The sequence below is a fragment of the Lepus europaeus genome, chromosome 18, assembly GCF_033115175.1.
Source record: "Lepus europaeus isolate LE1 chromosome 18, mLepTim1.pri, whole genome shotgun sequence".
NCBI lineage: Eukaryota > Metazoa > Chordata > Mammalia > Lagomorpha > Leporidae > Lepus > Lepus europaeus.
In genome coordinates, this window is record NC_084844.1 from 2,718,703 (window position 1) to 2,729,954 (window position 11,252).

The 11,252-nt window shown below is 68.8% G+C and overlaps 1 protein-coding gene across 1 annotated transcript; it reads right to left on the bottom strand.

Moving 5' to 3' along the window:
* Positions 1-416: 416 nt before the first annotated feature.
* Positions 417-9,638, bottom strand: ENGASE (endo-beta-N-acetylglucosaminidase). Its single transcript, XM_062215415.1, has 11 exons — positions 9,474-9,638; positions 9,056-9,213; positions 7,088-7,236; positions 6,809-6,974; positions 6,031-6,134; positions 5,704-5,812; positions 5,427-5,617; positions 4,957-5,105; positions 4,550-4,658; positions 4,213-4,327; positions 417-4,041 (listed from the first exon to the last, which is right to left on the bottom strand). The coding sequence occupies exons 1-11, from the start codon at positions 9,562-9,564 to the stop codon at positions 3,652-3,654; spliced, it is 1,731 nt and encodes a 576-aa protein (XP_062071399.1). The 5' UTR covers positions 9,565-9,638; the 3' UTR covers positions 417-3,651.
* Between the last annotated feature and the right edge of the window lie 1,614 nt (positions 9,639-11,252).

Below are 11,252 nucleotides of genomic sequence, written 5' to 3' on the forward strand. Positions count from 1 at the left end.
CCTTGGTCCCCATTCCGTTGGTGTTGTACCGCCCGAGCCACTGCAGGGACGGTGTGCACACGCTGGGGCCGCCGCAGCCAGCCCCGCCCTCCCCCAGCTGACACCATTTCAGCCTCCGCTGAAACCATTTCTAAACTTTATTGACGTTTCCCGCCTAAGTAGTGGCAGCCACGCAGGCTTGGGGACGCCCTGGTGCAGTCTGAAGTGCGGGCGTGGCATCCCTGCCCCAGCCGCCCTGCAGGGCCCAGGAGCTCCTCCCTGCCAGCCCCACCCCCCCTCGCCAAGCTTCAAAATGCCTTTCCGGCAGGAGTTTCCAAAGGGGGCCCCCGGGCCCCAGCAGGGCGGACCCCTGAGGAGGAGCTGGCTGAGAGGGCCCTGGCTGGGGCCAGGTGCTCCCCCCGCGGCCCGCCCCCGGGGCCGGGACCGGCCTGCAGCCGGCGGCTGGGGGCTCAGCCGCTCAGTGCCATCTTTCTGTTTCTGTTGTAGTGAAACCTTCCGCCATTTCCTCCTCGGACCATGAAGGGCAAAAACAAAAAACAAAAAAATCACAAAACAAAAAATGAAACAAAAAAAGATGTTAAGATCCAAGCAACAAAAAACCAACCAAACCAAGAGGCATCCGACCAAGTCCCACGTGCGGCGCCCACAGCACCAGGGAGCTGGCCCGGCAGCGGGGGTGCCTGTGTCTGCCCAGTCTCCCTTGCTGGCCCCCCTCCCCAAGGCTGGGGGCCGGGGGCGGCAGTGGAGCGGAGCAGAGCAGGACCTGGCGCCAGCCGTGCCATGTAGGCGGCTCTCCAGCCCCGGGGACCCCAGTCCCCTCCCGCCACGCAGCTGCCCACGTGTGCCGTGGCCAGCGAGCAAGCTGGGGTCTGCTTCAACACAAAGGGCTTTCGTGGTTCCAGAACTGGTGGGCTCCTGGCCCCCATGAGCTTGGGCAGGCAGGGCCCGAGGCCGAGGAGGCCCTGCTGGCTGCCTCCCCCACTCCAGGAGGCGGCCCCGGGTCCGTGAGCAAACGCTGGCCTGGCCGCCCGCTGCCTGCTGGGATGCAGCCCTCCCGACCTGCCCTGAAGAGCTCAGTGCTGGGGGGAGGGGGAGAGAGGCAGGGGCAGGGCCGGCCAGTGCCCAGCTGCACCCAAGGGTGGAGTCTCGGTGCTATGGGGCTGGGCGGCCCCAGCTGGTGGAGAACCCTCAGGAAGAGGGCCGGGGCTGCAGGTACTGGGTGGTGGGCAGGGAGGGCCTGGCAAGGCGGGGGGGCTAGAGCAGGGGAGTGGCGGACAGCAGCAGGACAGGTGGGCTCCCAGGGCGGCGCCACGGTCACCAGACTCCAGCCCTGAAGACTACACCTCACTCTATCCGGCGTCAGCCCCTACTCCCTTTTCTATTCCCATTGTACATAGCCCTGCACCTGCCTCCGGCTCTGGCCCCGCCCAGAGCGCCCTCGGCCCTCTGCTGTCTCGGGCCCGTTTCTCGCAGCAGCTCGGACTCCTGCCCCCTCCTCGGGCCCCTCCCCCAGGACCGCGGCCGAGCGCCAGGCTTCCTTTCTTACCATTCTGTAATGCTTCCGAGGTGACCATCCAGACGAGCGGTGTCCCACCCAGATTATTAATAAAGACCTCTTTCTCCAAGCCAGGACAGCTCTGACTCGGCGGCTGGGGGCACAGGGCAGAAGTCACGGGGGGCAGGCTGGGGTTCAGGGGTCTGAAGGCCTTGCCCAGTGCTCCAGGTGCACCCCGAGGCCAGCACAGCCGCAGTGCCAAGCAGAATGCGTCCCAGCAGTCGGGGGAGGCTGGGCGAGCCCAGCCACAGTGGCCGGCTGCGCACAGGAGTGGGCAGAAGGGGCCCTGGGGCGTGTTCAGGGCAGCTCACTCCTCCAGCCCCTGGGCCCAGGCCCCACTGGGGGAAGGGTGGCGGGAACCAGGGCAGCAGCTTCAACACCAGGGCCGGGAGGAGCCGGACCTCACCAAGACACGAGTCCTCGTTTTCAGCTTTATGGGGTCATTTATTTCAGAGCGGATGCACAGGCTGCGGGCCGGCCCTGGGGACCCCGCCGCACCGCTACCGCCCTGGCTGCTCGCGCACCAGAGGTTGCTCCTCCTCCCTGTAAAATGCTCAAGGAAACCAGCACTTTCTCTAAAATGGCCTGGTGAGCTAAGGGAGGCGAGGTGTCGGTGCCACAAGGGGCCCCCGCCTGCGCCTGCCGCTCACCAGCGCCCCCTCGTTCCAAGTGGAACAGAACCCAGGACTCACAGGAAACCCTGGGTGAGGGGCTCCAGGCAGCAGGCAGAAGTGTTCTGGCGAGCTGGGACGGGCGGGCCCAGGCACGGGTTGCCCCGGTCCTGGCCAGGCTCACTCGACAGTTTCACCAGGGATAGGCACAAGAGAACGGGTCGCCCCGGTCCTGGCCAGGCTCACTCGCCAGTCTCACAAGGGACAGGCACAGGAGAACGTTCCCACTTCCCCCAGGCTTCCCGCCTCCCACGCGTGAGTGCTGGGAGAGCCCTGTAGGACCTACACTCTCCAAGAACCAGCAAATGGGACACAGCTGTCCTGCCACCTGCTGGCCTCCTCCCTCACTACAGCTGGAGACAGGTCCTCCTCAAGGGCCCCGCGCGCCCTGCAGCGAGACTCCCAAGAACCAGGGACATACGGCTCCAAGCCTGTAACCATGGCGGACACTGCACGGGCCTGGAGGGGAGGGACGGCGTGGGCAGGGCGAGGGGATACCAAGAGGAAGCACCACGCCGCCTAGGTGGCCGCAGAGCTGCCTTCAGCTCATGGACACAGCCGCCTAGGCTGGCCTGGGGGCGTGGGCAGAGGAGGGGGGAGGGAAGGGAGGGGTCACAGCCCCACGCACCTGTGTTGCACCTGCTCCAGGGGCCCACACCTCTGAGTGTCCTGTGAGGCTCAGAAGTGAAGGAGGGGGAAAGACAGTGGAACCAGGAGAACATTCCAGAAATAAGACACGTAATGACAGCTGCCAAAGCCAGTTAATATTGGGGTGGTACGCCCCGCCTCGCCCACGTGAGGCCCGCAGCTGCCTGGCCCAATCTCCCAGGGCACCACGTGCCCCACCCTCAGAGGCTGGGGGGTGGGGTCCTGAGAGGCCCTAGGGAGTTGGGGCGGGCGTTCAGCCTGGCAGTGAAGGGGCCAACGTCCCAGATCAGACTACCAGGGTCAATGCCAGCGCCAGCGCCCGACTCCAGCAGACGCGCACCCTGGGAGGCCGCCCACAGTGACAGCTCGGGGGGTCGGGTCCCCGCACCCTCGTCAGAGACCTGGACGGAGTTCCCAGTCCTGGCCGTCGCAGGCCCCTGGAACGTGAACCAAAGCGGGGCGACGGGAAGGAGAGAAGACAAACCCTCAGCAGGTCCCACCGCGAGCGGCTCGTCCAGCGCACCGTGGGCACGCGCGTCGCCGTTCTCGGCAGAAACAGCCTGGCGGGAAAGGCCCCGGGCGGGGCCACGGCTGCAGCGCCCCAAGCCTTCCCCTCGACCTGCACACCGCACGTGCCGACTTCCCGGCTTTGCTGCCACCAAAAGCCACGGTCAACGGCCTGAGGCCCGGGGACCCGGCCTTCCAGGGGCCTGGAGGCAGCCCCTGCCCACGGGCCGGGCCAGAGGCCCCAGGAAAGCCGGGCGCTCTACCGTGGGCTCACTCGGGCTGGGAGAAGAGCAGTACCGCCCTGCCCCACTCGGCCTGAGGCGCCGCAAAGCCCTCCCTGGGCACAGGCTCCACGAGGAACTCCACGCGGCCCTCCTGGCCAGGCCCGGGGGCCTCCACAGCCACGTCCACTACCCGATACTGGCAGGCAAAGGCCAGGCCCAGGAACGTGGGCTTCTCCGGCACCGGCGCGGGTGGGCCCCTCCGGCAGTGGATTCGGAAGCAGCGGACCTGGGGCAGCGGGGACCAGTGCAGGGTGCAGCCGAGCTGCAGCTGGGCAGGAGCGGCCTGCTCCGAGGCGGCCGGCTGCCAGCGCACCTGGGACACGGTGACGGCCTGCACTCGGGGCAGGGGGGCCAGCAGGCTGTGGGCGTCCACCACCTGGCAGGAGAGAGAAGTTTCAGCACGGCCAGATGCCCTAGGAAGGCAAGGGGGTCCCCGCCCCTTGACCCCAAGCTCCGCCCTGAACCAGGGACGAGGTGGCCCGGGCCAGCTCCCCACCTCCCCTCCGCAGGGCGGACACCCCAGCTCCAGCCCCACCCGGCACATCACCTGGATCTCCCCAAGGCGACAGACGAAGCTCTCCTGCTCCCGGCTGCCCGGAGGCCGGGAGAAGCTCACAAGAAGGTCGTGCAGAAGGCACCCTCGCAGGTTCACCTCGTAGCAGCTGGCAGAGGCACAGGCCGGTCACAGGGCCGCCGGGCCACAGCAGGAAGCAGCAGGTCCCTGCAGCGGCCTGGGACGCTCCCGGTGACCATCCTGGGCCTGTCTCAGAGGGTCAGCCCAGGCCCCATCGCTCCAGCACTAAGTTTTCTCGAGGGGCCCTCACTCATCAGGCCCTCCACGTGGTGGGCAGCCCACTGGGATCAACAGGAAGTAAGGGACTCACCGCTGGATCCAGCCCCCGCCCAGCGGCCGGCCACAGCGGCCCGCCCGCCTGGCCAGTCTGCTCGGCGGCACCCGGAGGGGTTGGGGTCTGTGCCTTGGGCCCACCTCTTCTGCAGGAGGAGACACAGGGCTTAAGGGAGAAGAATCCCAGAGGGGAACACTTGGGGAAGGACCCAGGGGGTGCAGCGGGGGGCCCCAGGGGCTTGGGAGGCAACTCGTGCCCGGGAGCCCCACGGTCCATCTCCCTCTCCACCACAAGGCAGAGCACTGGCTGAGAGGCGAACCTGCCATGTCCCACAAAGGTGGGTTCTCCTGGCACTGTCTACACCGGCTCCTCCCCACACCCCATGGGCTGCCGTCTCCCCAGCATGGGGCAGGGGGTCATGCAAGGCCACTTCGCGCCCTCACCGGTCAGCACGGAGATGCCCCCGACGTGGCAGCCGCCGGCATCCCCAGTGGTGAGCTCCAAGGCCACTCTGACAGCCGTGGGCTCTTCGAACTTAAACACCATGGACAGGAAGACTGTGGGCGGCAGCGGCACCTGCAGGGAGAACAACCTGTGGGGAGAGAGACGCGCGGTGAGCGTGGGGAGAGAGACGCGCGGTGAGCGTGGGGAGAGAGACGCGCAGTGAGCGGCCCGGGGTCAGGGCGGCCCCAGGCCAGCTCCTCCCGAGCTCGCAAAGACCAGGGGCTGGTGCCCAGGGTGCGTCTCAGCCTCCCACGGTGACAGGGAGCTGAAGGCAGCGGCACGACGGTGGCAGCCACTAGGCCACCACGCTGGACACTGGCAAACGAACCAGTCAGAGGCTTCAGGCCCTGCAGCCTACGCGCTCGGGCTCTGGCCTCAGCGGCCCCGCCCCAGCCCAGCACTCACCCACCTCACAGCCACACTGCCAGCCTCGGGCGGGATCACTCCGCGGAGCAGCAGGGAGCTGCCCCCGTGCCAGGCGTCCGCCAGGCAGCAGTGCGCCTTCACCCAGCCCCCGCCGGCCCCGCCCAGCCTGTGCTCTCCAAACAGCGGCTGCGTCTCCTGGGCGCTCGGGTGGTACCACGGCCCCGCCACCTGCTCCTGAATAGAGAAGGGGGCGCGAAGGGGGCACTCAGCCGGGCAGCGCTCCCAGCACCCGCTCCCCCCACCCGCCGAGCCCAGCGCACCTGGCCGTAGCAGACCCTGCGCGTGCCCAAGCCCAGGCAGAACGAGGTGGCGAAGGGCAGGGAGCAGATGCTGTGTGTGGGCAGGAAGCGTTCCAGCAGGCTCCAGAACCTCGGGAGACACCGGGGCGGCCACTCAGCCCGAAGCCGACCGGGGAACACGAGGGCCCCCGTCAGGCCTCCTGGACGGCTGCAGCTCCTGGCTCCCGATGCCCACCTGTCTCTGGGGCCTGGGGGACGGGGGCCCCACAGCGGCTCAGTCCCCCCCCCCCCAGTGCGCCCCCCCCCCCCCGCCAGCCCACAGCAGCCCGCGCCACAGCACTCACTTACTTGTCCTGGTTCTGGAAGAAATCGCGCTTCTCCAGGCACTCGTACACCCAGCCGGGCGCGAACAGCGCCACGGAGAAGCCATGCTTTCGAATCAGCTCCAGCGACTAGCGAGACAGAAGCGAGGGCGCGGCCGCCCACCGGGGTCAGAGTCGGCCGGGCCTCCCGGACGCCCGCGGCCCAGGGGTGGTTCTCTCAAGGCCGGGCCAGCCACAGGCCTTCCCCTGGAGTTGCACAGGCCCCCGGAGAGGGTGCGCCGGGCAGCAGGAGGCAGGCGGGACCAGGGCCCTGGGGGTGGGGGCTCACTGTGCTGTCCCCCGCTGCCCTCCCCTCACACACCTCCCCAACCTCCCAAGCACAGCCAGCATCACAGGGGTGAAGGGCCCCGCCAGTTACAGGCCTCACGAACACATGTGAAGCAGCTTCGCTGGCTCAGCACACCCTGCGCACCAGGAGGACGGCGAAGCCCCTCCCAGCTCCTGATCTGCCCCCACCCCACTCCGCAGTCCCTGGGGGCAGCAGTGTCGTGCCCCTCTCATCCCCACCCACGGGGGGGGGGGGGGGGGCAGGAAAGGTCGGCCCAGTGCTCTTCCAGTCCAGAAAGGAAGTCAGCCAGTGAGAGGACACAGCCTGGTGGGACCAGGGAGCCCCCCCAGCGACCCCACAGAGCCCCGACTGTGGCAGCAGCCGCGAGGGAGTGGCCTCAGGGCCTCGGATTCCCGTTCTGGGAAGAGCAGCGGCTGGCAGGGCTGCGGGGTCGGCACCGCAGGCGGCCACCCACCTTGTGTGTGTTGAATCGGCCTCCGACCACGTTGCCCCGTGCGAACACGTCCACCCCCACGTACACGTCGGCCAGGCGCTCCCCGGCCTGCTCCACCATGCGCTGCAGGTGCTCCTCCCGCCAGTTGTAGTTGGTGAAGAAGCCGTCACAGGAGTCGAAGAAGACCCTGAGGGTGGCGGAGACGGCGTGGGCCGCGCTTCCCGCCTGGCCCAGGGCCGCCCCACGGGACACCGCAGCGGCCTCATGGCAGAGGGGCTGCCCCAGCCCGGCCCGGCTCACCTGTTGTGCCCGTTCAGCTCATCTTGCCACTTGAGCTCCCCAGTCTGCACCACGCTGTCGTACCAGAGCACCAGGCCCCCTGGCACCTGCCGATGTAGCCGAGCGGTCAGGTACTGGAGAAAGGGAGGCATGTTCCTCACAGCGGCCGGCTGGGGATGGCAAGGACCTCGGTCACAACAGGTACCCGGCGGGCACAGGACACAAGCACAGAGACCCACAGAAAGCCGTGGCCTCAGAACCGCACCAGCAGGAGGGCCAGCCCAGACCAGGCTTTCCCATTGCAGGAGGGACACGGACAGGCCAACCAGGACAGGACACAGTGCACCCAGAGGAGGCCAGGGAGGCCACGCCACCAGCCCTCAGCAGAGGCAGAGAGCAAAGGTGTGGCCACACCCAGGGGCAGGGCGGGCCAGAGAGCCTTCTGGAAGCACTCCTGGTGCTGAGAAGTGGCTCCGGCTGCCACAGCCCAAAGCCAGGTGCAGGGTCGGGTAGGGCTGAGGGCGGCAGGCTAAGGTTAACAGAGCAATTGGCAGGAGGGCGTGCGCACACTCAGAGCAGTGACAGGGCAGGAAGGTGTGTACACACTCAGGGCAGACGGGGCAGGAGGGCGTGTGCACACTCAGAGCAGACGGGGCAGGAGGGCAGGTGCACACTCAGAGCAGACAGGGCAGGAGGGTGTGTGCACACTCAGAGCAGTGCCGGGCCGGAGGCCGTGTGCACACTAAGAGCAGTGACAGGGCAGGAGGGCGTGTGCACACTCAGAGCAGACAGGGCAGGAGGCCGTGTGCACACTCAGAGCAGTGACGGGGCAGGAGGCCGTGTGCACACTCAGAGCAGTGACAGGGCAGGAGGCCGTGTGCACACTCAGAGCAGTGACAGGGCAGGAGGCCGTGTGCACACTCAGAGCAGACGGGGCAGGAGGGCAGGTGCACACTCAGAGCAGACGGGGCAGGAGGGCAGGTGCACACTCAGAGCAGACAGGGCAGGAGGGCAGGTGCACACTCAGAGCAGACGGGGCAGGAGGCCGTGTGCACACTCAGAGCAGACGGGGCAGGAGGCCGTGTGCACACTCAGAGCAGACGGGGCAGGAGGCCGTGTGCACACTCAGAGCAGTGACAGGGCAGGAGGCCGTGTGCACACTCAGAGCAGTGACAGGGCAGGAGGGTGTGTGCACACTCAGAACAGACAGGGCAGGAGGCCGTGTGCACACTCAGAGCAGACGGGGCAGGAGGGCAGGTGCACACTCAGAGCAGACAGGGCAGGAGGGTGTGTGCACACTCAGAGCAGACGGGGCAGGAGGCCGTGTGCACACTCAGAGCAGACGGGGCAGGAGGGCGTGTGCACACTCAGAGCAGTGACAGGGCAGGAGGGTGTGTGCACACTCAGAGCAGTGACAGGGCAGGAGGCCGTGTGCACACTCAGAGCAGACGGGGCAGGAGGGCAGGTGCACACTCAGAGCAGATGGGGCAGGAGGGCGTGTGCACACTCAGAGCAGTGACGGGGCAGGAGGCCGTGTGCACACTCAGAGCAGTGACGGGGCAGGAGGCCGTGTGCACACTCAGAGCAGTGACGGGGCAGGAGGCCGTGTGCACACTCAGAGCAGTGACGGGGCAGGAGGCCGTGTGCACACTCAGAGCAGACAGGGCAGGAGGCCGTGTGCACACTCAGAGCAGACAGGGCAGGAGGCCGTGTGCACACTCAGAGCAGACGGGGCAGGAGGCCGTGTGCACACTCAGAGCAGACGGGGCAGGAGGGCGTGTGCACACTCAGAGCAGACGGGGCAGGAGGGCGTGTGCACACTCAGAGCAGACGGGGCAGGAGGGCAGGTGCACACTCAGAGCAGATGGGGCAGGAGGGCAGGTGCACACTCAGAGCAGACGGGGCAGGAGGGCGTGCGCACACTCAGAGCAGACGGGGCAGGAGGCCGTGCGCACACTCAGAGCAGACGGGGCAGGAGGGCGTGCGCACACTCAGAGTATTCTCGATGTTGATCAGCCAGCCATCAAAACGAAAAAACTCGGCGATCTGGACGAGCTGGTCGGCCACGGCCTGATAGGAGCGCTCGGTGCCGGCCAGGAAGGCTTCACAGAGCCTCCCGCCTTCCGTCCACTCTGTGATGAAAGTCCCTGTGGGCACACAAGGGGAGCACGGTCAGACGCAGGAGCTCGGGGACTCGCAGAGCCAGGGTCCGGCTGGCAGCATCCAGAGCCCCCAAGATCCTCTCGGAGCCTGGGTCGTGGCCCGGGTATCTGGGGAGCCCAGAAACCACCCACACTCAGACCACCGCCCGCGAGGAGGGTCCCGAGCTGGGGTCAGCCAGCGGCCATACTTGGGCCCAAGCCCACCGGCCCCTGGGTTTACCATCACAGCCCTGCCCGCCTGCTACCTCTGGCCCAGGACCGCTTCTGCCAGCCTGTACCGCCGGCCCACATTTTGCCGGCAGCTCGCCCGGCTCTCACCCAGCACACAGACCCCATGCCTGTGGGCAGCGTTGGTCCAGCACACTGGGGGGATGGTGACCGTGTGATGGCTGAAGTACACGAAGACGTCGACGTACTGCCAGTGGTAGAAGGAGTAGGGGTGCTGCACCGCCGAGCCCTGGATGAACCTGGCCGAGGGGACGCGGCGCTCAGCTCCCAGGTCCCAAGGGGCCAGGCCACCCCAGCGAGGCCCCTTCCCTGCTCCAGAGCATGGCTGCGCCCCGGCCCATGCAGGCGGCTGCGCCCCGGCCCATGCAGGCGGCTGCGCCCCGGCCCGTGCAGGCGGAGAGCGAAACTGAGCAAGCGCGGTTCTCGCCTCGAGAGAGGCGGAAAGGGCAGGCGCCGGGGCAGCGGCCACAGGATGCGGGCACAGCGCAGGGACCGACAAAGGAGAGGAAGCACGGGGCGCGGGAGCGAGCCCCCGCCCCTCTGTGAGCAGAGGTCAGTCTCCACCTTCCACGGTCAAGGCCGACATCGCCGCCCACACCAAGGCCGGGCGTGCGTGGGCTGTGCGCGGCAGGCACAGGAGGGGAGTGTGACCACCAGGTGGCAAAGCCGGCAGGCCCGGGATGGGGAGGAGCTTCGGTGGCTCCCGGCTGCCGGGCCCAGCGCACCTGCCCCGTCCACTGCCCTCGCAGACCGGACGCCAGGGCCCGCGTCTCCAGGGGCAGCAGCGTCGGGCCGGGCCTCACCTGTCCTCCAGGTACCCGCCCATCATGTCGTGGCACAGCAGGGTCCGGGGCCTGGTGCTGCTCAGTGGGGGCTGGCGCTGGGCCAGGGGCTCCAGGGCCACGTTGAAGCCGTCGTCCACGTGGGGCGCCCAGGAGAGGAGCTCCTCCAGCGAGGACAGGTAAAAGCTGACGGGCGCGGCGGTGTCCGGGTCATAGTACCTGGCTGGGCGGCGGGAAGAACGGGCAGGCGTGCGTGCGTGCGTGTGCGTGTGCGCGTGTGCGGAGGCCGCGGGGAGCCGCTGTCCCCTCGGGTCTCACCTGGCAGCGGCGCCGGGGTCAGCGTGACCACTTCCCGAAAAACCGCCGCTTCTGCTCCCTCCGCCGCATCCGCGCCGGCTCTGAGCAGGGGAAGCCGCCCGGTTTTGTGGAAGATGGACACTCCGGCCACAGTCAGAGCGGCCCTGCGCCCACGACGGGGGTCACCCTCAATGACAGCCCCCCCCCCCCGCCAGCCCAGGGGCGCCGCGGCCGCCGGCTTCTCGCGGGCGGGGGTCCCGTAGCGCCCGGGGACCAGCAGGCGCCCTCTCCCCACAGCCGAGTTCGCTCAACTCTGTCAGCCCCCGCGACCCCGACCCCGGGCGGAACGCCACCACGGAGCCCGCACCTGCCGCACCTGGCGCACCTGCCGCCGCCTCCCCCGGCCAGAACCCCCGGGGCACCCAGACGCCCACCGGCCCCAGGAGACCTCAGCGCGTCCCCTCGTCCCGGCACGCACCGGCCGCGCCCCCGGGTGGCACAGCTCTCGGGGTCGGGGCGCCGGCCGCTGTGAGGGGCGCGGAGCCGACGCCGGGCCCGCCAGCCCCCAACGCCCGTCCACGGCCCGCGGGCCACGAGCTCCCCGCCGGCCCCACCTGCTCCCCGGCCGCCGCCTCGGCCGCCTCTCGCGTTCCTGCTGCGCCCCCGCCTCGGCCGCCGCTCCCTGCGGCCGCTGCCCCCGCCGCCGCCGCCGCGCGG

What these genes read in the sequence shown, in the direction of transcription:
- ENGASE (XM_062215415.1), bottom strand. Translation starts at nt 9,564, where the DNA reads ATGGGGTCTGTGTGCTGGGTGAGAGCCGGGCGAGCTGCCGGCAAAATG. An exon ending in GAAGCGGTCCTGGGCCAGAG is followed by an intron (nt 9,214 to 9,473) that starts GTAGCAGGCGGG and finishes GTGTGCCCACAG; the next exon opens with GGACTTTCATCACAGAGTGG. An exon ending in GCCGATTCAACACACACAAG is followed by an intron (nt 6,135 to 6,808) that starts GTGGGTGGCCGC and finishes CTGTCTCGCTAG; the next exon opens with TCGCTGGAGCTGATTCGAAA.